The sequence below is a fragment of the Globicephala melas genome, chromosome 16 (assembly GCF_963455315.2).
Source record: "Globicephala melas chromosome 16, mGloMel1.2, whole genome shotgun sequence".
Classification (NCBI taxonomy): domain Eukaryota; kingdom Metazoa; phylum Chordata; class Mammalia; order Artiodactyla; family Delphinidae; genus Globicephala; species Globicephala melas.
In genome coordinates, this window is record NC_083329.1 from 76330087 (window position 1) to 76355707 (window position 25621).

General features: G+C 36.8%; 1 protein-coding gene across 1 annotated transcript in view; it reads right to left on the reverse strand.

Annotated features, from left to right (window-relative positions):
- Positions 1-25621, reverse strand: part of RYR2 (ryanodine receptor 2) — a 721218-nt gene that overhangs the window by 459403 nt on the left and 236194 nt on the right. Inside the window, exon 3 of the mRNA XM_060286446.1 lies at positions 5076-5184. Coding sequence (XP_060142429.1) covers positions 5076-5184 — 109 coding nt within the window. The remainder of the gene's footprint in view (positions 1-5075; positions 5185-25621) is intronic.

Here is a 25621-nt window from a genome sequence, read left to right on the forward strand (position 1 = left end):
AGTCTGATGTACCTCTCTATTAATAATTAAGTCACAATGGTATTCTGTAATTACAAGACAGTATATAATTTAGAAATATGAAACACTCTTAGGATTTCCTATAAAATAATAAACCATTTCAGTAAATTAAAACATAAAAATCATATTAGGAATATCTCTGGACATATTATGCATAGTCCTCCTGGCAAGTACTAGTTTCTAATAGAATTCTAAAGAACAGTCTAATGAGACCAAGTTGTTCCTTGGAGAAAAATTTTAAGTGATTTTTATATTAATAGTTTTAATATTATTTCTTCTTGTCTTAGAAATGACGTAGCAAGTCCAAAGAACAGTCAAAGGAATGCCAAGTTCCACAAACCCAGTCCCTTCCTTGTGCTAACACTATATCTACACTTCCATGATAAAACACATCACACTGCACTATAATTTTCCTTCTATTCCTGCATTAGACTGTGAATGCATTGATGACAAAAATCACCTATTATTCATCTTTCTATCCACAGAGACTTATAAAGTATATCTTATAAATGTTCAAAGTCTGCATTAAATAAATGAATGATTACAACTGACTGACGTTCATAATAAGTAATATTTATAATATTACATTGTAAATTTTATAGATATTTAAAGCATCAGTTGTAATCGAAATTATAGAAAACTACCAATTACCTATAATAATGAGGAAAATATATGACGTAAACTGAATGAATGATACCAATCAGAATTACCAAAATTACGAATTTCCTCCAAAAAGCAGGATATAAGGGACAAATATTGGTTTAATTTTACTTTTTGTTTCTTGGTTCAAGCTACTAATTGTCTAACAACAAGGCACCGATAGTCAAGTGGTTACAAGCCAAAGTCAAAAGGGACAGGGTTCTACAATTCTCCCAGAAACAGCTAAACCAAAAGACAGACAGGACAGTCAAGGTTATCTTTGTATATAGTCTCCTAAATAGTAATACAAATAATAAGCCACTTAATATACTCGTGGTGTTAAACAAAAGCAATGCCTGTCAACAAATGATAACTATTAAAAATAGTATTTGAAAAAGTAAGAATTATCAATAAATTTCAGACTGTAAAACCAAAGCTCCTTCCACTATACCGTCTCACTTTTCACTTCGTATCTGTGCTTCTATGAAATGCAATCCTTAAATTAAACTAGGCAACACAAAAATAAAAATTAATGGAGAAAGTGTTCATCAAAAATGTTTCTGAATTAAGGTATAATGAAACAAATACACAAAAGCATAGGATCACCTAAATTATTAAACTTTATTAACTAGAACACACACAGAAATAAGCAAATACTATCACTGACTATATTTTCACCTAATTATGCCATCATTGAACTGGCACGACTACGTCTCAGAACCAACTGGCTGGGATACTGGAGGAGGGAGAAGGGGGACTCTGGACCAGCCAAGGTCACAGAGAAGGAAACTGCAAGGGATTGTAGCAGTCCAGCCATTTCTTACAGGTATGAGAAGAAGAATAAGTAAAACAATAAAAATAGCCACTGTTAAATGTATGCCGAATATTCCACATACCTCATCATTTAATAATTACTCAACCTGATGATAAAGACTGACCTTCTCCAAAGCCACAGAGTGAATATGTGGCACAGCTCGTATTCTTAAAACTGTTCACGAATTCTACAAAACCCTGCTTAGGCCTATGCTGTATCACCGGGTATGCCAAAAAAAAAAATCTGAAGAGAGAGAGGAGATAGAAGTGCATTCAGAAGCAGACAAGTTATCCAGAACCACATAAAACCCAGAGGGAGAAGAGAAAAATTAACACAAGCAAGGATGTGCATGTACAGAAGCCCAGGCAAAATCCGGCCAAACGGACGGGCAATGCTCCCGCAGTCATTTTTTCCTTGTTTTATGTGCACTGTCTCCACCCTCAGGATTTTAAAGGCTCTGTGAACAGCCATTCAGATAAAGCTAAACAGGTCTTGGCCTATTTATGACTGATATGCTTTAAGAATAAAAGCTAAATGATGTTTAGTGGAATTATATACATCAGATCTAGATCTGTCTTATCTGCTTAATAAAAAAGTGATATTTTTTAAAAATCCCTCCCAATAAAACCTTTCAGAAGGCTTCTTGTGCCACTTATATGTTAGTTATTTTACTAACAGCCACAATAAGCAACGCTGTGGAATCAAAACTTCATAAATTAGGTAATATTTCTGTTGCATTTTACGCATCTCCTTTTGTTATCGATAATCTTCATGATTTGTTTTGGCACAAGTGATGTCGGGAATTTCCTGCTGGATTTCCTGCAGCTTTAATAAAACCATGCATTTATCCTGTGGGACCCAAGAATACAAGCAAAATGGTACATAACCACAAGAAGAAAAGTCATGGTTCTAGATGAGAAATGTTTTTCCTTATCATCATCAAGTGTGTTTGTTGTATTGCTACCATGCCTATGACAGCATTTTGGACATTAAATAGTATCAGTATTAAGTGTATTGAATTACACAAAGAGTTTAAGAAGAATTATTTTTTTAAAAAAAGAACAAGGCTTCTTAGAGAAAGTTGATCACGAGAGAGTGGGAGAATCAGGTAATACACAGGTTCTTTCTGATACGCTGTTAACTGGTAGGGAAAGAAATGATTTCAAGAAAATTAGCATCCCTTTCCTGACACACTTCATCCCAAAGTGGATCTTTCTTTAAGCAAATCTACTGCATATAATTTATTGTTAGAGATGACAATTTGCTTGACAAAAGTATTGACATTTGCCACAGATTCCCATAATGAATTCAAAGGAGACATATGAGGTGCTCGTAAAGAGGATGTGGATACCTATGGAGTCCAAAGACTGACTCCTGCAAGTGCCAACAGCATCCACTGATCCCATGTAATCAAACGTGCTCTTCAGCCGGGTTGCACTATTATGATGAAGATGGTTGTTACAGTGGAAAACTAGCCCTCCTGGTAAATTACCTCAGCCCTAACTCTGATCAGCCCACAACTCCTCCACGATACCCCCGAACTGGTCAGACCACCCCCCAAATCTCCCCAGGACCTTGACTCTAGCATTTTGACTGAGGTCCACTCTGAGTAATCGATGCCTGTGTCAAACTAGTTACGAAGTATTTTGAACATCACTACCGGGTATAATCAAAACTCCTCTGCAGTCTAAGAATCCTTCTTTCCCCCAGAAACAGTTTCCTCTGGAGCTATTTGACAGTGGTGTCTTCCTAAAAGTTACTAGCTTGAAAGTGAGATTTGGCTCAATGAAATATGTTCCTTTCCTGTAGCAGGTTTTTCTCAAGTTTTCTTTTCTAATTAATGTCTTACGGTATCTACGCTCGTCTTTTTAAATGGTATTCCACATATCACATAAATTACCACTTTACCTCTCATAGAAACTTTCTAGATAGAGTACAACTCAAAATAAAATTCAGCTAAATAAATATATGGGGGGAGGCAGAAATTCTAATAAGTATCTTCAAAACATAAGTCCAAAAATAGTATTTTCAACACTTCATATATACACAGAAAACTGAGAGTTTGCCTAATCCAACGCCATGATTCTAGGGAGGTAAAACATCTCAGAAGTTTAAATTTAGAAAAAGCAGCTTAGCAATATAAAAATTAAATTTATGGGAACTTAATCGTAAGTTGGTATCTACAAAGATAAGTGAAATGGCAATACACACTTTTCTAGATGCTCATGCAAAAGAAAAAAGGATTTTCCTTTGTAAAAACAGATTTGAATTTCCAAGTTGATATGTGATGTTTAAAAATCAGGAGGGGTTATTCCAGGTAGAAAGAAAACTAGTTAAACTGAGAAATGTTTTATTCCTCTTTGATTCAAGCCTAATCCAAAAGCACTGCATTAAAACCCAGAAAAAACATTTTTTTAACTTTATGTAGTTTAATACCTTAATTTCAAACTGTTGTAACCAAAAATGAACTTGAAAAATTAAAGTACGCATAACATATTTGGATCTTTTTAAAAATAAGCCGTTAGTCTAATATCAAATAAAGATCACTAAAGTTTCTCCTCCATACTTACAAACGTACTTTTCTCCTCCATACATACATACATATGTCGTATAGAATTAAAATTTCAAATTAATTTAAAATTAATGTATAAACCAATTAAAGTCCTAAGCTGTGTGACACTAAAATTTAAAAAACTACAAGGCTAATGAAAATACATTACATCAGAATTGATCACTCATTTTCTGTTAAACCATATATCATCATTTTTTAATCTCTTTACTTATCCAAACCGGAGCAATGATTAACAACAAAAACAGCAACACATGGACCAATAATGGCAAATAAAAATTTTCAGTTTTATTCCTGGAAATAGTATAGCTTATTAAACCATACACTGCAGTAATTATAGCAACAAGCAAACAAATAAACAGGAAACAAAAATTTGACCATTCATCCTCCTGCTTAATTCTAAAATTTAATGAATTGGCTAAGAATGGGCAGTAGCCCAGAAATCACTCACAGCATAGAATGGAACATAATTTAAATTACCAAATAAGCTTTCAAAGAAAAATGTTTGCATTAGGGGACAGAATAAAAATTTCAATTTTCAGAAGAAAACGATTAGCTATTTGCAAAATTACAACTGACTAAAGCTGTAACACCATAATTTTGTTACTTCAAATATATGAGTGCCATGAAATTTTACTTGCCATAAAGAAGCTTAGGACACAGTCACATGGTTAGAGGCATTTGAGAATGAAATAAAGATTAATGACAGCCATGCATAAAGCAATTAATTGAAAGAGTCAAAATAACAGCTCCAAAAACGTTAGAAACACAAATGCTCAAGGAGAAGATTCTATTGTAACCATTGACATAAGCATGAGGTTCAAGGACACAGATCACCCTGAGGATGGATTTTTTTAAGTTCTTTAAGATGTCAACAGATCTGCTGGATGAAGCAGAAAGGCAGACTTAAGAAAATCACAACTGAAAGGCATTTACATATTTTGGTCAAAAGAAAATCTCCAAAACCTGTGAAAGAAATCATTCATAGCGTAGCTGAGTTCATTAAAATACTGCAAGACAACATAAATTAAGTACTTGCCCCTTGTGACTTCTCCACAGTGTTAGCCAGCATCTCCTGCAGGGCCCGGACAGAGAGGGACTGTTCCAGCACAAAGGTGCAGATGGAGAGGTCTGGGGGGACATTCTGTGCAGAAAGAAGGACAGCCGCCATCATCATCATCGTCGTCGTCGTCATCATCATCACCACCACCACCACCACCATCATCAAGCATCTAGACCCAATTTACCTTTTTATACTTCAGTTTCTTTCACAGAAAGAATAAAGAGTACTTGTCAATTCTCTAATATGAGCTCCCAAATCATCCAAATACATTGTCTACACCTCTCACACTTAACCCGCATTTTAATTTACGGATAACTATAAGCTACCATTTACTGAGCGCCTACTCTGATGAGGCACTGCACTCGGAGCTTTATCAATAACTCCTGTGGTCATCTACGGTGAGGATTATTACTATTATTGTGTGGACAAGAATATAGAGAAGTTAGGTTACTTTTCCAAAGTCACAATTACTAAATTTTTCAAGCCAGGACTAAAAAGCCAGACTTCTCTGACTCTAGAGCATTCATTTCTAGTCTATCAAGTACTTCGCTGATAAAAAATGAAAAGGACAGAAGAATACTTTACTCAAATTAACAGTGAAGTTAAGCAAACATAAAATTGATTGGTATAAAATATTGATTTACACAGGCTTGTCCTTATCCACAAAGACAACGATTAGCTTGTCTTCCTCAAGTTGGGTATCATATCCGGCCTCGAACTTCAGATGCGATAATTTGACTTCTATTCGGTGTCCGCGTACTGCTTTATTTTCTCACTCATTCCTTTTCCTTTCTATTTCCTCCCATCAACTTCCATTCCAATCAAGTAATAACCCCATAAATTCTGAAAATCCCAACAAGTAACTACCAAGGAGGTGAAGGAAACAGGATAAGAACCGACTGTCAAGTTACAGAGAACTACCCCAATTAGGAACAAATGCATTATCGTGCATGCATGCTTTTACTTTAGATAAAGCAGGATCCAGGAGGCAATCCAGCTGGGTATGGGAAGATGTTCAAAGGAGCATTTTCACAACAGAAGAACATTATAAATACATTAAACACAAAACACAAGCGAGAATATGTCTTCTTAAAAAGAACATTAGAAGGATAAATTGATAACTTGATGCAGTGCCTCAGAATTACAATTTACAGTGTTAAAGTACTTACTAAATGGAGCCACTACCAATAAAAAGATCCTTATCAGCAGAGAATGATGCTTTATGGTTTCTAGGAAAGATTAGGTACCAGGGTTCTAAAATTAAAGTTAAGATTATTTTATGGATAAAAGAAGCATATAATCACTAGTTACTCATACCCCACAAACCTTCCTGGCACCCATGTTTTGCTTTGCTTTGTTTTATTTTTTTAATGAACTTTCATTTTCTGAATTCCTCTATCCTCTTATCATGGGCTTCTGTGGTCCCCAGCCCAATTTCTTTCCATTCCTCCTCAAACTATCTCAGCTAGTAGTCAAAGGAATCTCTCAAATCTGGGTGCAGCTACTACTTTTATACTCTGCGGTAATGCAAGGAATTTTCACACATTGAGGTATGGGGAGGTCATTCTGGCTTATACATGATTTGGCTTGAACTTCATGCTAAATGGAACAGTTAGCAATGCATGCATTGGTCTGTCAAACATGCAATCTGCTTTGACCATTTTTTTAAAATGCATTTACCAGGTTGTTCAGAATGTCCACTTCGAAGATAGGAAATGGGGGCATTTTATCCCTACAATGCCAATGCTAGTACTCCTTCAAAGATGAGTTTCCCTTCCCAGACAGCAAGGTCATGCTGAGTTGCTGTGTGTGTGCTAATCTTTCTCTTTTGAAACCTTGAAGGGATGCACCCCTGTTTAATATTTGTCTTCTGTTCTCACAAGATATAAAACTGTGGTTCAGGCATTCAAAACGGAGCCAGATAGCCATTGTGCACGTGGTTTCAGACACATTCCTGTACTACTGAGAACTTGAATTTTCTGAACTGTATCAGACTCAGAGACTTCACCAGCCATTCTCAAAACAAGATCTGTTAGCAGCTGCCAGCTGCACCCTTATAGTCTCAAGGTCTCCCCTTGTAACTATTCAACCATTTCGGACCTCAACCAATCCTGGCTTAACAAGCGCCCTTACTTCTTGCCAGCTCCAATTATAATTGGCAAACCACTTATGTAACTTTGTGGATTTTGCCTATATAAAGCGTCCCCCCATTCTGTAGTCTAGAAGAACACATTTCAAGTGTTTCTTGAATCTGTCTCCTGGGCTACAGTCCTCAGCCTGGCTCAAATAAAACTCTTTTCTATTCCGATTATAGAATGTTTATTGATTGTTTCCACTGACAGCAGTCAGCCAGACAAGGGCTTTCTTTCCAAAATCCTCAGATAAAAGACTGGAAGCTTGGACAGGGACTCTCTTCTACTGTGAAATTCAGGATGAGCTCTTTTAAATTTAATATTCTCAGTTCTAACTATATTAATAACAATTTATCACACTAAGACAAATGCTACTGGGAAAAAAATTGATTAAGGTAAGTGTTTATTCCATTCATATCCATTTAAACTGTGAGAGTTTGGAAGCTACACTTTGACAAATAGCACTAGTAGAGAACTATGTTAAGAAAGGGTGTGCTAGTGAACCAATTTCTAAAAATAAAAAGCCATGACTTGCCCATTTCTGTAGTGTAAATACTCCAATGACGGCTGGTTTCAAAGTGTAAAAGTTGACAAATCAGCTCACAAAACTGCTAAATATGCAACAATTAGCTCTCAGGAAACTAAGAGCCATTGCCAACACACCACTGAACTGATTTCATGAATTGCTTTAGAATCAGTGCATTATAATAGTTAAGAGATTGGATTCTATAAACAGATCACCTAAGCAAGCAAGAATCCTGGCCTCACTACGTACAAGCTATTAACTTTTCTAGTCTTCAGTTTCCTTCCCTGAAAAATGGGATAATAATTATACCATCCTCATAGGGTTGCTGTGAAAAAATAAATGAGATTATCTAAGTAAAGAGCTTATCACAGTGTCAAGACCATAACAAGAATTCAAAATAAGGGATGTCATTAGTTAGTTTTGCATATTGTCATTTCTCTCCATCTATGGCATTTATGAAGCACCACTCATGTCTTAAAATTGGTTCTTAAATGGATTGTTTTACAGAAATCACGTTTGAAAAGTCAAAGCATTAACTATGCAGCTGTTCATAACATCTAAAATGTTCTAGTTATTTTCAAGAAAAAGGCACTTTCTGGTAATACTGAAAAGTTTACATACTGGGTATATTTAAATTGTTTCCTACTTCACTTTCATCAAAATGTTAAAGTATGAATCACTGGAATATCTTACATTTATTTTAAAGATCCTTGAAAACCACATGGATCTGAAATGAATTAATCCTGCCAAACAAATTCCATTTTTTCACAGAGCGACATACTTGTTACAGATAGTGGGGTTTAACAGGAATAAATGAACAATCAGCAAAGGCAATTCTCTCTCAGAGACTCTACCCATCTTTTTTTTTTTTTTTTTTTTTTTTTGCAGTATGCAGGCCTCTCACTGTTGTGTCCTCTCCCGTTGCGGAGCACAGGCTCCGGACGCGCAAGCTCAGCGGCCATGGCTCACGGCCCAGCCGCTCCGCGGCACGTGGGATCCTCCCGGACCGGGGCACGAACCTGCGTCCCCTGCATTGGCAGGCGGACTCTCAACCACTGCGCCACCAGAGAAGCCCTACCCATCTTTTTTTGGACCTTTATCGCTCTCTCTTTGCCCCCTCCCCCCCTCAAAACACACATAAATGTAATAGAAAAGCTGAGCAGTTAAAAAAAGAAAAATGTTTTACCCCTTCCAGTAAAACTTGAAACAATACAAATCAGAGCCTTGCCCTGTTAGTTTCTTTTACTGGAAAGAGAAACGTCTGGTTGTTCTAGGCAACAGAATCATTACCAAAACTTGTTACTTTTTAAAAGTAACTACTTGTCACTTTTTAAAGTAAACTACTAAAAGTATTTCTTAATTTAGATGTATATTTCTTCAAATAACCCTCACATTTTTAGAGTTAAACCACACTGCAGCATTTATGTTAAGGCTTAGTTCCCACTTCCCCAAAATAAAGTTGTCAGTGGAAAAAAAAGGGTCTCATTCATTAATTAAAGATCAACTAAATGGCCCCTAACATCAGGCACAAGAGGTAGAGTCTATACAGCTGTAGTGGGAACTTCAATTCACAAGCATTTGCATGTTACCATCTTTTCCTTAGTCTTTTTCTTTACTCAAGTACTATTACTGAGAATTTTAATTTTTAGAACTTCAACTTGAAAGAACTTTACGTGCCCTTACAATGAGTGTGCTCCCAAACCATGAAATAAACCCTTATGTAATATACGTTTTACCTTACAGGTGCTTCAAAATAGACCACATCAGAACATGAAACAAAGAACTACTGCTCAGCCTGTACACCTACCTGCCTCTTAAACATTACACTTAGTTTTCACACAAAATTAAACCAGAGAAAGTATACACTTCGGTCTGGCTAAATGTGTATCTAGGCTGCCCGGAACCCGAAGCAGGCAGGTAGGAGGTTCATAATGCTTTTCATATGGAGACAAGACCAATTTGATAAGGACAGGTGTGCTTTGGCAAAGGTAACAAACCTTAAGCAAGCAGCATGGCTGCGTGTCTTCTCTTCTTTTAAAATACAAACTGGTCCCCGTTATTCCCTGCCTGACAAACATTACCTCATCTTACAGGTAAAGAAATTCTCAAGAATAACCACAACATAGCCTCTGGCTTTGTTGGCACTGGAGAGTCTGTGTGAAATCGATTAGGTTTCCAACCGAGGGATCCATCGAACCATTTGGCATACACAGACGCATATGCCTAACTCACTTACAAACCTATTGAAACATGTCGTTGACTTAACTGAACTGCAAACAATAATTGGGGCTATTTACGCTACAGCAGACCACCTCTCTTGTTACCACTGTGTACAAACTGCACACTAACATACCACTCCATTTTAAGGTCTCGATGCCTTTGCTCATACTTTTTTCTCCCTCAGCGTGACGTATCCATCTCCAGGTCTCCACCAGTGGAAAACTATTTCATATTTTTAAATCACACATAAATAAAATCACATAGAAAAACATTTTCCTCGGTGAAAATTCAAACAATACTGAAAAATTGAATTCTCTCTTTCCAAATTTAATTACACATACGCTCCCTCCCAGGCATAACCACATGGGAGCTGGATAAGCTTTCGGATGTACATCTCTCCAGGCCTTTTTTTATGCATTTGCATACATATGTAAGCTCACATCGAAGTATATAGATTGGCTTTTCCCATTAACGGGCTCACTTTGTATAAATTCCATATTTTAATTTATTAATATGTATTGAAGATCATTTTCTGTTAATAGATCTCTATCTACTTCATTCTTCACGACAGCTAAAGGATCTAGACAAGCCATACGCCTCCTGAAGACTGGTTCAAGTTTAATACTATGAAACATTGTTACTCAACGTGGACCCTCACTCTCCCACTCCACCACGACCAGTCTGAAACGATGATTTGCAGAAGAAAGTGCTCAGTGTTTGAAGAGTTGACCTCAAACTACGATTTCACCTATTTCTGGAAAATTAAACAAATGCGCCTATAGGGACACAGTAGTAACAGCCCTAACGGCGGATCTTTACTTTGGTTTTTGTTTTCACAATCCTAAGTTTCTAATATGAAGACAAGTAATTTACCTTTTTATACTGCCTTTCAGTTGTGCACCAAATAACCTTCAGAGTAACACAGAGATATCTCAAAATGTATTTTGAAAATTCATGAGGTATTAAATCTTGATAGCTTGACAGCATAAGCAAATGGGCAGGTCACTGTACCAAAGGACACGGGATTCCGAGTCAGTGCATAACCAGCCAAGGGATCCCAGGTAAATCGGTCTGAGCTTCCCCATCCATTAAGTGGCAACATACCTGTCACACTTCACAGAAGATTTCTGAAGTCCAAATAAGAAAAGCAAAGCATTACAAACTAGAAAATCCCAACAAACTATCATTTTCTCTGCCTAATTAAAAAAATAGTCTAGCTTACATTGAAAGCCAGAATCACAGAGATATAAATTAAGAGAAAAGCTTGTCTTCTACCAAGAAATGTGAAGACAGGATCCTTTGGAGTGGAACAGATGGTCTGAAGTTGATGCAGGTTTGTTTTCTCTCAGCCACCCATCTGCTGAGTGGCCTTGGGCAAGACACCATATCCACTGAGGGTCAACGTGCCCACGAGCTATGGAGACATCAAACTTCTCCAAAAAATAAAGATGTTGTTGTTGTTGAAGTTGCCAAGTGAAGACATGAAACAGGCAAAATCACACCTACCATACAGGGCGCGGCATCCTTTAAAATGTTTGTATGTCCTACAGTTCCAATGTCATTATGAGGCTGTATCCCACGGACTTACATGAACTACTTTAGAGAAGAAATACCAAGCTGGATAAAAGGAAAATCTTAGTTCACTTTTTTCTCTTTATACGTCTTCAAAATTCCAATCATAACATTTCCCCAGCCTGGAAATGGGGTTGTTGCCAGACTTTCACACTTTTCTGTGAGAGTTCATAGTTCCACGTAGTGTTGCTTGTCATATTCTTGTTCTCCTCATCCCACTTTGCACCAAAGATTAACAGAACATTGTCTTAGAGAAGGAAATATGTATCCTGCATCAATCACAGGATAAATTCTTTCTTCTTTCAGAGATCAGCTTTTTGAAAGACAAGTTAAATGTGATCACAGCAGATGCAACGGACATGCCTGGGTTTCCCCACGTCTCAAGCCTTTGAATCTCTTCAGAAAAGCTCAAGTCATTCCATGTGCCTTTCTTTTTATTTTTTTTTTTTTGCGGTACGCGGGCCTCTCACCGTTGTGGCCCCTCCTGCCGCGGAGCACAGGCTCCGGACGCGCAGGCTCAGCGGCCACGGCTCACGGGCCCAGCCGCTCCGCGGCACGCGGGATCCTCCCAGACCGGGGCATGAACCCACATCCCCCGCATCGGCAGGCGGACTCCCAACCACTGCGCCACCAGGGAAGCCCCCCATGTGCCTTTCTTAACAACACAGGTCCAAGTCAGGAAGGACCTGTTAGCCCACTAAACCAGTGGTAATTAGCAGTACATCTCCGCTACAAAGAGCCACAGCTCTGCCAATTAGCAGTTAATTATGAAAATTAATTATGAAAATCCTTAGTGAATTAATAGGGTTTCATACGATTTGCTCAGTGTTCATGTTTCTCCTTGGCATACATCTTCTCTAATACAATCTCCTTTAAACACCATATTAAGTAGATATGCCAGTCTGCCTTATTTTTCTAATTATTTTACTATTCAGCTGACTCAAATGTGCCAGTGCAAATCTGGAGGTATACCAGTTTGACATTCACCCTGCATGACCTCTCTCCTGCTAATATCCTAACAGGAATAGTGTATTAGGTCAACTCTGTTCACACGCATCTTAACTGGGAGCCACTGTTGGTGAGAACACACATATTTAGTATTTTGAAAGCAAGACACTCAAAAGGCAACCAAAGGAAAGGCTTCTGCTATGAACTGAGCCTGAAGATGATATGCAGGTATGTTAAAAATCACATGTGCTACTAATGATTCATCGGATGTAGCCTCCTGCCTCTGAACATTGCTAAGTCAAACCCATCTATCTGTCACAATCTCCATAAAAGCTTAACAAACCAACCCTCCACACTCTAGGTGATGGCCCACTTACCTAATTTGCATGTGAAGCTCATAATTTCTATTCATATGTCACCATGATGTTCCAGGAAGTTGGGCTCAAATTAAGAAACCTGCTGTGGAAAAAGCTATGGCGCTTCACCACTAAATTCAGAGCTCAGAGCTCAGTAAACATCTGAATAAACGCATGAATAAGCAAACCACAAGAAGAAATAAATCGGTGGAAATAGTGGAACCACCGCTATAGTTCAACTACCCACCAATTACTTTGGAGCAAAGTTTCACTCTGCTCGGGTCTTTTTCTAAGTATTAGCAAAATAGGGACTTCCCTGGTGGTCCAGTGGTTAAGACTCTGCGCTCCCTATGCAGAGGGCCCAGGTTTGATCCCTGGTCTGGGAACTAGATCCCGCATGCTACAACTAAGAGCCTGCATGCCTCAACTAAAAGATCCTGCGTGCCGCAGCTAAGACCCGGCACAGCCAAATAAATAAATAGTTTAAAAAAAAAGAATTAGCAAAATATATACATATTCATTACATATGTTGTAAGCAATTGGCAGTGTCATGATATTGAGTACACAAAAATAGTTTTGGCAAAAATAATGTATGGTCCAAGTATTTGTCAGATATCAGAGTCTGTGACATCTCAGCCTTGCCTCCCTGCAAGATCCCAGTGAACCACAGACAGTGATCAAACTTGGTGGATCCCCCAGTGAAAATTTCCAGTGAACCATAGAGGTGTCTTCGGGGAGTTCTGTGTAAAGGAGATTCAGGTAGAATCAATTCATAAGTTCGTTACCTAGAAGTATTCGGGAAAAAAATACTTTTTACCGTAACCAGGTCAACCTAATCATCTGACATAGGACCTCTGTCACAACATCTATACCGCCTTGTCTCATAATCTGCTTAAAGAAAGGGAACAATTCACACAAACGTGTGGACACGGGCAATCAACAGCTTCTGCCTCACCTAGAGAACTACGGAAAGTCAAAAGGAGCAGAAGAAAACGAGAATTATGGCGTCCACGTCCAGTTATGCAGGCAAAAATGATATCTTCAAATTTAATTAACAGTGTAATACAGTGCCGATTTATTCAGGCATAACATACAACCATCTCGCTCTTCGTGGGTATCTCATTCCATGGAAGTGTGCTGGATAATTCCATCGAAATTAATTTAAAATGGCAAGAGCTAAATTAATTACTCAGTATCAGTCTGAACAAATTAAGCTAGAATCAACTCAGTAATATTACTTGGAACCTCAAAACTGAAACTCCAAGCAGACTCAGATGGAGACAGTCAACACCTTGGAATTCTTACTAGGATTTTGCTCACACGCGATTCCCACACACTTTCAAGAATTAAGAAGTAACTGTGTAGACACAATTATGTAACTAATAATGGCTACATGACTTTTAAAGCATCCTCTGTGTGCTAGGTCTTAATTCTCACCACAACTCTATAAAAGAAGTATTATTATTATCTTCACTTTAGAAATGAGTAAATGGTGAGTGACAAAATTAAATGACTCGATCTAAACCAGAAACTATTAAGAGGCATATCTGCTGAGCCTAAAACCCATATATCACCGTGTCCCCCTCAAGGTAATATTAGCCTGATTATCAGCTGTTCTTTTTTTCTTTTCGTTTTCCTGTACATTTGTGGTAATAGTTTTATTATTGATAAATTAAACTTCAATGCGACAGTGTACATGCTCTAAAAGAACTCACACATAGAATCAGAGCCATGAATACCACAAACTCCATGACTTTCGCTTGAGAGACATCTCATAAGTTCATAACCTGGTATGAGCCCCTCTGGCAATGTATTAGCAAAAGCAAAAGTGTAATAAGGCATTAACATAGTGATCCTTCCTAGATGATGCCTTGTGGGTATATCTGGATACAGGGATCTTTCCCTTGTTATCTGAAGATATGAGTCATCATGTCAAAGGAAAATATGATATTTTCTGGTTGAAGAATCTTGACGAGAGAGGTATATAGTAGAATTAGAAAACTAAGTCAGGAGAGGTACTTCAGGTATGTTATATAGAACTGTATCTGTGAGACTTAACCCTGAAATAATGTTAGGTGATCTGGACATACTCCAGAGTCCTATTAATCCATATAATCTATAAACATATAGCTTAAGGCAACAGAATACAAATACAGTTTGGGTGACCGAAAATTCCATCTCACCTAACACATAATTTAGTTCAGAAGGGAGCTATCTGTAACACAAAGAAGTAACACAAAGGATATTTTAAGGAAGATAACTCTAGCAGCTGTGTACATGATGTATGAAGCCACAGTGTGACACTATTTATGTTCAAGGATCAATTCAGGAAAGATAAAAAGACTTTAATGAGCTACATTTTTAAAAGAAATTATGGGGACTTCCCCTTATGGCTGAGTGAGGAGGTTGGCAAATCCTCCCCCTAAAAAGCAAGCTGGATAAAACTGACAAGAATAACCTTTTAGAGCCGTGGGACATAACCAGAGGCATAAAAAAATATGACAAACTTTTATGCTTGAAAACTGCTGAACTTCGGGTAAGAACAGGAAGAGTCTGTGGTGCTATTTCTGAAGCCTGCTCCCATCTCCCCACAGCTCAGCTGATGGGCAGCTCCTGCAGGAATGTGGTGTGGGGTAGGCTGGGAGGACCAGAAGCTGTGCCACCTTATGAAAGGGGGCTCGCTTGACTGGGAGCAGATGCCATGCACAATGCATTGTATGTGAAAGTGACACTTTCCAGAGAAACTCAACAGCTCTTCTAGCCTCACTCAGTATATTCCTGACTGAAGTTGAAGCATGCAGAGTAGTTCCAAACTATTCACACACTCCTGGCTAACTCTGAAGTAGCATGTACATAAGAAAGACACAAAGAACTCGCAGAAAGCAAATCTGGAACAGATTTTACATAACCTGAACTTCTCATGTGCTTCTCTACCCATACACAGGTCCATATGCAGAGAACAGAACTCTTACTGTTTGAAGTACCTGAGTGCAACCTCTGTACAATCACTGCCTTAACTCTAAGCTATGCAGAAACAGGGTAACTTTTAAGAACCAGGCTAAAATAAAAGAATGAAAAAATAAAATGGAGCAGTGACATCAATGACAACACATCATAGGGGAGACATCTCACAGGCAAGTTACTAAACAATAAACAAACCAACAAAAACAGGAACAACCACCTTCTTAGCCCAGGGAAGTTACTAAACAACAAAAAAACAAACAAAAACCAGAACAACAACCTTCAGTGGAGAAATACCAGAATTTATAGTTCCTACAATATATTATCTAAAGAGTCCAGTTTTAACAAAAAGAAAAGTGGCACAGGCAAAGAAACAAAAAAACAGGAAAGTGTAACCTATACTGAGAGAAAAACAGTCAAGAGAAACTGTCAGTGAGTATCCCCAGATGTTGAAATTAGCAGATAAAGGCTTCAAAGAAAACTTTAGACATACAAATAGGGACTTCCTTCGTGGTGCAGTGGTTAAGAATCCACCTGCCAATGCAGGGGACATGGGTTTGATCCCTGGTCCAAGAAGATCCCACATGCCATGGAGCAACTAAGCCCGAGTGCCACAACTACTGAGCCTGCGCACCTAGAGCCCATGTTCTGCAACAAGAGAAGCCCCCACAATGAGAAGCCCGTGCACCGCAACGAAGAGTAGACCCCACTTGCCGCAACTAAAGAAAGCCCGTGCACAGCAACGGAGACCCAACGCAGCCTAAAATAAAGTAAAAAAAACCATACAAATATATTTAAAGAACTACAGGAAAAATGTTTAGAGAAATAAAGAAAAGTATGATAACAATTAGTCAATGAGTAGAAATGCTCAATAAAGATACAGGAATTACACAAAGAGAACCAAATGGATTTGAGTATAATAACTAAAATAATAAATATGCTAGAGGGGTCCAACGGCAGATTTAAAATGAAAGGACAAAGAATCAGTGAACTCAAAGATCATTTAATAGAAATTATTCAATCAGAAATACACAGAGGAAAAAAAACAGGAAAAAAAAATTAAATGAGCCTCAAAAACCTATGGAATAATATACAGGTAATGGGAGTCCCAGAACAACAGGAGACAAAGGACAGAAAATATATTTGAAGAAATAATGGCCAAAAACTTCCAAAATTTAAAGAAAAACATTAGTTTAAACATCCAAGAAGCATAAAAATACCGAAGTAGGATAAACACAAAGGGATTCACACCTAGACACATCATACTCAAACTATTGAGAGTCAAAGACAAAAAAAAGAGGAAATATTTAAAGCAGCAAGACAAAAATTTACTCATCACAACATGATTAATTGCTGACTTCTCATCTGAATCAAGAGAGAACAGAAGGCAGTTGACAACTTATCAAAGAGCTGAAAGAAAAAAACTGTCAACCAAAAATTCAATATCGAGCTAAACTTTTTTTCAAACATGTAAAATAAATACATTCCAAGATAAACAAGGATGGAGAATTTATTGCTACCACAGTTGCCTTACAAGAATGCCCACTCTCAACAACTTTTATTCATCATAGGACTGGAAGTCCTAACCACAGCAATTAGTCCAGAAAAAGAAATAAAAGGCATCCAAATTGGAAAGGAAAAGTAAAATTCTCTCTATTTGCAGATGACTAATATTATATGTCAAAAATCCTAAAGACTCCACCAAAATTTCATTAGAACTAATAAATAAATAAAGTTTCAGGATACAATTTCAATACATAAAAATCAGTTGTGTTTCTACATATTAACAACAAACTATTAGAAATTTTTTTTAAAAATCCCAGTTTACAACTGCAGCAAAAATAAAATAAAATACTAAGGAATAAATTTAACCAAGAAGGTGAAAGATGTGTACAGTGAAAACTATAGAACATTATTGAAGGAAACTGAAGAAGACACAAATAAATGCAAAGACATTCTGTGCTCAAAGATTGGAAGAAGGATATTGTAGAAATATCTACACTACCTAAAGTGATCTACAGATTCAATGCAATCACTATCAAAATTCCAATTCATTTTTCATACAAATAGAGCAAACAATCCTAAAACTCATATGGAACTACAAAAGACCCCAAATAGCCAAAGCTATCTTGAGAAAGAAGAAAGCTGGAGGCAGCACGATTCCTGCTTTCAAAGTACATTACAAAGCTATAGTAATCAAAACAGTATGGTATTGGCATAAAAAGACACATAGACTAATTGAACATTATAGAAACCCAGAAATAAATCCATGCATACATAGTCAATTCATCTACAGCAATGAAGCCAAGAATATTTAATAGGGAAAGGATAATCTCTTCAATAAATGGTGCTGGGAAAACAGGATGGTCACATGTAAAAAAAATGAAACTGAACCACTATCTTACACACCACACACAAAAATAATCAACTTGAGATGGTTTCAAGACTTGAAGGTAAGACCTGTAATCATTAATACTCTTAGAAGAAAACATAGGGGGTAAGCTTCTTGACATTAGTCTCGGCAATAATTTTTTGAATTTGACACCAAAGCAAAGGCAACAAAAGTTAAAATAAACAAGTGGGATTACATCAAAGTAAAAAGCTTCTACACAGTAAATAAGACCATCAACAAAATGAAAAGGCAAATCATATCTCTGACAAGGGATTAACATCCAAAGTGTATAAAGAATGTATATAACTCAACTGCAAACAATATGATTTAAAAATGGGCAAAGGAAGTGAATAGACATTTTCCCAAAGAAAACATAAAAATGGGCAACAGGTACAAGAAAAAATGTTCTACATCACTAATCATCAGGAAAATGCAAATCAAAATCACGATGAGATATCACCTCACACGTGTTAGAATGGCTATTATCAAAAAGACAAGAAATAACAAATACTCGCAAAGATATGGAGAAAAGGGAACCCTTTAACACTGTTGGTAGGAACTTAAATTGGTGCAGACACTACGGAAAACAGTATAAAGAAAAATTAAAAATAAATCTAACATATGATCCATATCTGTATCTATATCTATATCTATATCTATCTGGATATAGATCCAAAGGATCTCAAGGAGATATCTGCACTCCCAGGTTCACTGCAGCATTTTTCAAAACAGCCAAGATAAGGGAACAATCTAATTGTCCATCAATGAATAAATGGTAAGTGGAAAAAGAAGATGTGAAACATATATATATATAAATATATATGTATATATTTATACACACACAAACCATGGAGAATTATTCAGCCCTGAGAAAGAAAGAAATACTGCCATTTGCAACAACAAACATGGCACTTGAGGGTCTTATGCTAAATGAGACATCAGACAGAGAAAGACAAATGCTATATGATATGGAATTTTGAAAAGCCAAACTCAGAAACAGAGACTACAACGGTGGTTACCAGGGGCTGAGAGGTGGGGAAAAGGGGAGATATTGGTCAAAGAGTACAAACTTCCAGTTTAGGATGAGTAAATTTTGAGGATCAGTCTACAGCACAGCAGTTACAGTTAATAACACTATATTATATAGTTCAAAGTTGCTAAGAGAGTAGATCTTAAATGTTTTTGCTATTAAAAAAGAATGGTAATTACATGATGTAATGCACTATATATGTATATATGTATATATAATGTATATACACCACCCATATACATATACACACACCATATATATGATATGTATATCATATAAACATATATAATAAATATACATATATATGATAAGAATAATACAAAGAGAATGAAGCTATGTGGAATAAAGTTTCTATATTTTGCTGGAATTAAATTAGTATTAATCCGAAGTAGACTGTGAAGTTACATTGATGAGTTAAAACAAAATAAAATAATGCATATTATAATCCTTAGAGTAACTATTAAGAACGCAACTGAAAAGATATATAGAAAAAAAAGGTTTCAACATGGCACACTAACCCTTTACACAAAATAAGGAAATAACAGAGAAACAGAGGAACAATAACAACAAAGGAGGAATATAAAAACTAAACAAAATGGCAAATGTAAATCCAACCATTTCCTTCTTATTTTAAAAAGAAAATGTGATAAATATATAGAACGGAATACTATTTAGCCTTTAAAGAAGAAGGAAATTCTGACATTTGCGACAACGTTGATGAACATGGAAGGAAATAAGTTGGACCCAGAAAGACAAATACTTCATGATCTCACTTATATGTGGAATCAAAAATGGTCAAACTCATCGAAGCAGAGAAAATGGTTGTTGCTAGGGGTTGAGGGTTGGGGGAAATAGATGTTAATCAAGGAGTAGTAAGTTTCAATTACGCAAAATGAGTAATTCTGCAGATCTAATGTACAGCATGGTAACGACAGTTCATAATACTGTACTGCATACTTGAAATTTGCTAAAAGAGTTGATCTTAAGTGCCCTCACCACATAAAAAACTATCGTAACATGTGAAGTGATGGATATGTTAATTGGCTTGATTGTGATAATCATTTCACAATGTATACATATATCAAAACACCACAATTTACACCTTAAACATATACAATGTTGGTCTGTCAATTACAACCTCAATAAAGCTGGGGGGGAAATCCCATTGCCTAATAAATTAAGACCAAGCTCCACTATCTGGTATTCATATTCTGGATCCAACCTAATTTTCCAGCCTACGTTAAATGCTTCCTACAATAGACTAAATTAGATAATTCTCTACTTTTCACAAATACATTTTCCCATCTTTGGCCTTTGTCCAATTTCTACTCATCCTTCAACTCCAAGCTCAAATACAACCACATCCATGAAGCATCTCGTGATGACCCAAACTGCCACATATTACACCAATTTGTATGCAACGTATCTTTCATACTCCTTTGTAAGCTAATGAGACAGTGTTATCTCCATAATGCCTTACTTCTTATGTACTTCGTTGAATAGTGCTACCTGTGCCTCATAGAAGAGTCCATTAAAGAGAAACCATTTTTGTGACATGACACCTGTACCGTCTCATTGCAAATAGACCACTGAAAAAATATTTGTAAATAAGCCCTAGAAATATTTTTAAGTTATTTAAAAAATATTAACTGATGAGTTTTCAATAGTGTAGCTATGATTTGTCAAAGATAAACATATGTTAAAATAATGCAAATACTAACTGTAATATTCTGATGATGGTCTAAAATTTCTAATTTACGCTGATTGGAAAAAATATCTTCATAGGGCCGAACATTAAGCAATCAAAATCATCATACACAGAATTTAAATGCATTATTTCAGGACCCTCTACTGTAGGAAATGAAGTAAGATTCATACACACCCAATCCACTCACATGTAGGTTACCAACCTGAAAGATTCATTGGATCTTTACAGGAATAAATTCTTTGGTGATAAAAATTACACACTTCTAGGGCTTCCCTGGTGGCGCAGTGGTTGAGAGTCCGCCTGCCGATGCAGGGGACATGGGTTCGTGCCCCGGTCCGGGAAGATCCCACATGCCGCGGAGCGGCTGGGCCCGTGAGCCATGGCCGCTGAGCCTGCGCATCCGGAGCCTGTGCTCCGCAACGGGAGAGGCCACAGCAGTGAGAGGCCCGCGTACCGCAAAAAAAAAAAAAATTACACACTTCTAAATCTTTTATTTGGCAAGTACCACAATAGACTTGAATGTCTCATGCCAGGTTTAATCCTAGTAAAGAGATTTAATGATAAAATCACCCATTAAAGTAACCATCTATTTTCTACAAGCTAATCAAGTTTATATTAATTTCATCCACATTAACCAGTTTATGTTTATACCCATAAGTGGTTGAAGAATGAATGACCTAGTTATTTAAGTTTTGGTGTCTGCTGAAATGCATCTTTGTTAGACTGATCTCATTTCCTGCGGAAACCAATTTCATTTCCTTTATGACAGAGCACCAGGCCAGAAGGGCAAGTGAAAAGCAAGCAACATAAAGTACCAGGGACTTCAGGAAAACCTCCATATCTGTTCAGTGAAACATTCCCATCATTAAGCATTAACTTGCTCACACTTTTACAGGTTACACCTGTAACACTAACCAGCTTAAACAGTTCACAGTGAATTGATATATGCTCAATAAAACTAGCAATTTAGTTGTCATAGTATGCTCAAATTCAGATTAGCAGTCTGAGTACCTGTAAGGCTACTACCACGTTTTACCTATGTAACTTTAAACCTTTAGCTAGAAACACATTTTTAAAGGACAATATAAAAACTCAACTTCTTAAGTAAAGCTTTATCTTCAAAGATGCCTAATTGGGATATGTAAATGTATTCTGGCCTTTAAAAATTCATGTTGAAATACGAAATACTTTTTGCTTTTCTGAATTTGACTTCTAAATTTGATTTTACCACTAACTTATTTATACAATCTTTCAAAAGAATTTTTGAAAATTTTATTCAAAGTGGAATGTTGGGATCTGGTTCAGAAACTCATCAGGAAATCAGCAATATGATGGTAGAGAGCCACTGAAAGAAAAAAAATGAAATAAAACACGATGCTGTGAAACATCTAAGGTTAATTTCAGGGACCTCGAGCAGAAGCATTTCATTAAGTTAGAAACTGGAGTAGATATCAGTAGTCTCCAAACCTCTTTCCCTGTACACTGTATATTACTTTCTTAATGCCGCTGTAACAAATTACCACACATTTAAGGCAATACAAATTTATTCTCTTACAGCCCTAGAGGTCAGAAATCTGAAACCACTGGGCTAAACTCAAGATGAGAGCAAGGATGATTCTTTCTGGAGGCTCTGAAGGGAGAATCTGGTACCCTGCCTTTTCCAGCTTCTAGCGGCCACCTACATTCCTCGACTTGTGGCCCCTTCCTCCATTTCCAAAGCACGTGACTCTAATATCCGCTTCAGTTTTCACACCCCCTTCTCCTCTTTTGTAGTCAAATCTCTCTGAGCCTCCCTCTTATGAGGACACTTGTGAATACAGTTACAATTTACCAACATAATCCAGGACAATCTCCTATTGTCAAGATCCTTAACTTACATCTGAAAAGTCTCTTTTCCCATATAACGCATTCACAGCTTGCAGGGACTAGGAACTGGATATTGGTGGCAGCAATTCAGCCTACCATATACTCTATAAGCAAATATTTTGAACATTTATTTGCAAAAAGGAGCATATTAAAATGTTATTTTCATCACATATCTGTATGCCAGTACTTAACATATATTACAAAAGATTTAAAATGAAAATTAATGATAAACAATATTTTCTATAAATTTTATTATAATTGTAATATAATAAATCATTTTTTGCTTGGGTTATGAATATAATGTGACTAAATATGCTTCATTATTTTTAAAACCTTAAGATTTAAACTTTGTGATACAATAATAGGAAGGCTGGTTTCAAGTTCAGTCTCTCAAAAATTTGTTTTAATGGCTTTTGAAACTGCAAAAGAAATGTCACAAACAACGCACAGATCCAAATGGAAAAAGATTCATTCTAATCCACCAATTATAAAAGGATTTTGTTGAAATTCAACTACTAACTCTCCATTTTGCCTGTTGTCAGTCAGTTCTTAAACTAATCACACAATGTTTTATTTTTAACAAATGGATTCAAATTTCACTTTACCTCATTATTTAAACAATTAGAAAATTTGACATTCACGTTTTTTAAAGTCTGCTTATGTCAGAGATTACATACATGACACATTTAGACCATTTTGAGCGATATACCGATGTAATTAAAAAAACATACTCAAACATCCATTTTCAAAATGTTCTCTCCATGGTAAAATTACTTGGAGAACAGGTGCTTTTTCATTGTAAAAAATGTCATCTTCACCCTGGAAATATCTTCAAGGGAATATGCTATGAAAAGCTCCCAATCATCAATCACTACAAGTCTGGAACAGTTAAATTTTTGTAAAATTAAACCTTCAAATTAAGTACTTGGCCACAAAATTACAAGAAGACTGTCCATGGTGTAGCCACTGCACATCTCATTTTAAAGTACTATTAAAGAACGTGCTATATAAAAAATAAATTAAATAAAATTCAAAAATAAATAAATAAAGTACTATTAAGATTTTATATTCTGGCTCCAACTTCTTTGTTTCAATAGCTTGCCTAAGAAAGAAAGTGTGAATTCCATGTAAGGAGCTAATTCTGTGAACTTACCCAAGATTCTCATTTTATTTCTGGTCAAGCAGCCACTCCATTAGTGGTTATATCTGCCCATTTTCCTTCATCAACACCATCCTCATCCTCCCCCAATCCTTGCTTTTGCAAGAGACTTTTTCACTATTGAGAACACAATCTTCTCCGTAATATTTCAAAATGTTTTTTAAAAGTAGCTCTTAAGGATTTTCATTATTGAAACAAAATCAATGCAATTCTATGGCCCATCTCCCATGCTGCATAACAACTGTCCTACTTCTTTCACTTTTTTTTTTTTTTTTTTTGCGGTACGCGGGCCTCTCACCGTTGTGGCCTCTCCCGCTGCGGAGCAACAGGCCCCGGACGCGCAGGCTCAGCGGCCATGGCTCACGGGCCCAGCCGCTCCGCGGCACGTGGGATCTTCCTGGACCAGGGCACGAACCCATGTCCCCTGCATGGGCAGGCGGACTCCCAACCACTGCGCCACCAGGGAAGCCCTTCTTTCACTTTTTATTCAGCAATGCTTTCTATATGTCTTCCAGCAATATTTCCTAGCACAAATATGCATCTTTGTGTGTGACATGGTTTCCTAGTATTACTGATATTTCGGCCAGTTTTAAGATAGTGTTCCCCCCCCAGAATGTGACTTTTTGTCTTCCACTTTTAAAGAAGACACAATAAGAAGCTGCTAGATATTTTTCAGGGACACTGCAAGTCATGAAACTCAAACCTCATGATCTAAATATTTAGTTTCCTTGTGCACATGTGTAAAAATCTCACTAGGATATGTACCTAGGAGTGAATATCTTAAATTAGTGTGCGCACACCTTCAATTTTATTAAATAGCCACAGTTTTCCAGTATACATTCCTACCAGAGTTGGGTGGAAATTCCTATTGCTCCAGATTTTCACCAACAATAATACTCCCAATCTGTGAAATGATCCTTCATTGTGCTTTTAATTTGTATTTCCCCAATTAATAATGAGGGCTGATAATGTTTTCATATTATAATGGTCCATTTGTATTTCCTTTTCTGTGAAATGCCTGTTCACTTGTATCTCTTTTTTCCTCTGGGCATCATTCACATAGATAGGAATAATCTATGTATCCTGGATTCTGTTCTAGGTCTCAAATTTTGTGTTTTGGTATGCAACAAACCGAATAATAAAACTTAGGTTTTCCTTTGAGGGTCTATACTTTTTACTTTGTTGTTAAAATACATTTTCATAGGGCTTCCCTGGTGGCGCAGTGGTTGAGAGTCCGCCTGCCGATGTAGGGGACACAGGTTCGCGCCCCAGTCCGGGAAGATCCCACATGCTGCGGAGCGGCTAGGCCCGTAAGCCATGGCCACTAAGCCTGTGCATCCGGAGCCTGTGCTCCGCAACAGGAGAGGTCACAACAGTGAGAGGCCCACGTACCGCAAAAAAACATGCTACAAATATTGTACAATTGTACAAAACATGTACAATATTGTTTGTATGCTACAAACAATATTTCTAACTCTCATGAAAACAGAAGAAACTAAATATTCTAATATTTGCAACCTTGAGTTTTACAAGGATAAGAGGTGTGTATTTAGTTAAGGAAGATCTCAGGGGAATATAAGGTAGAGAACAGCATAGGTATTTTTTTTTCAGTCTCCAAGTAGAATTTTAATTATGACATTATAATTTT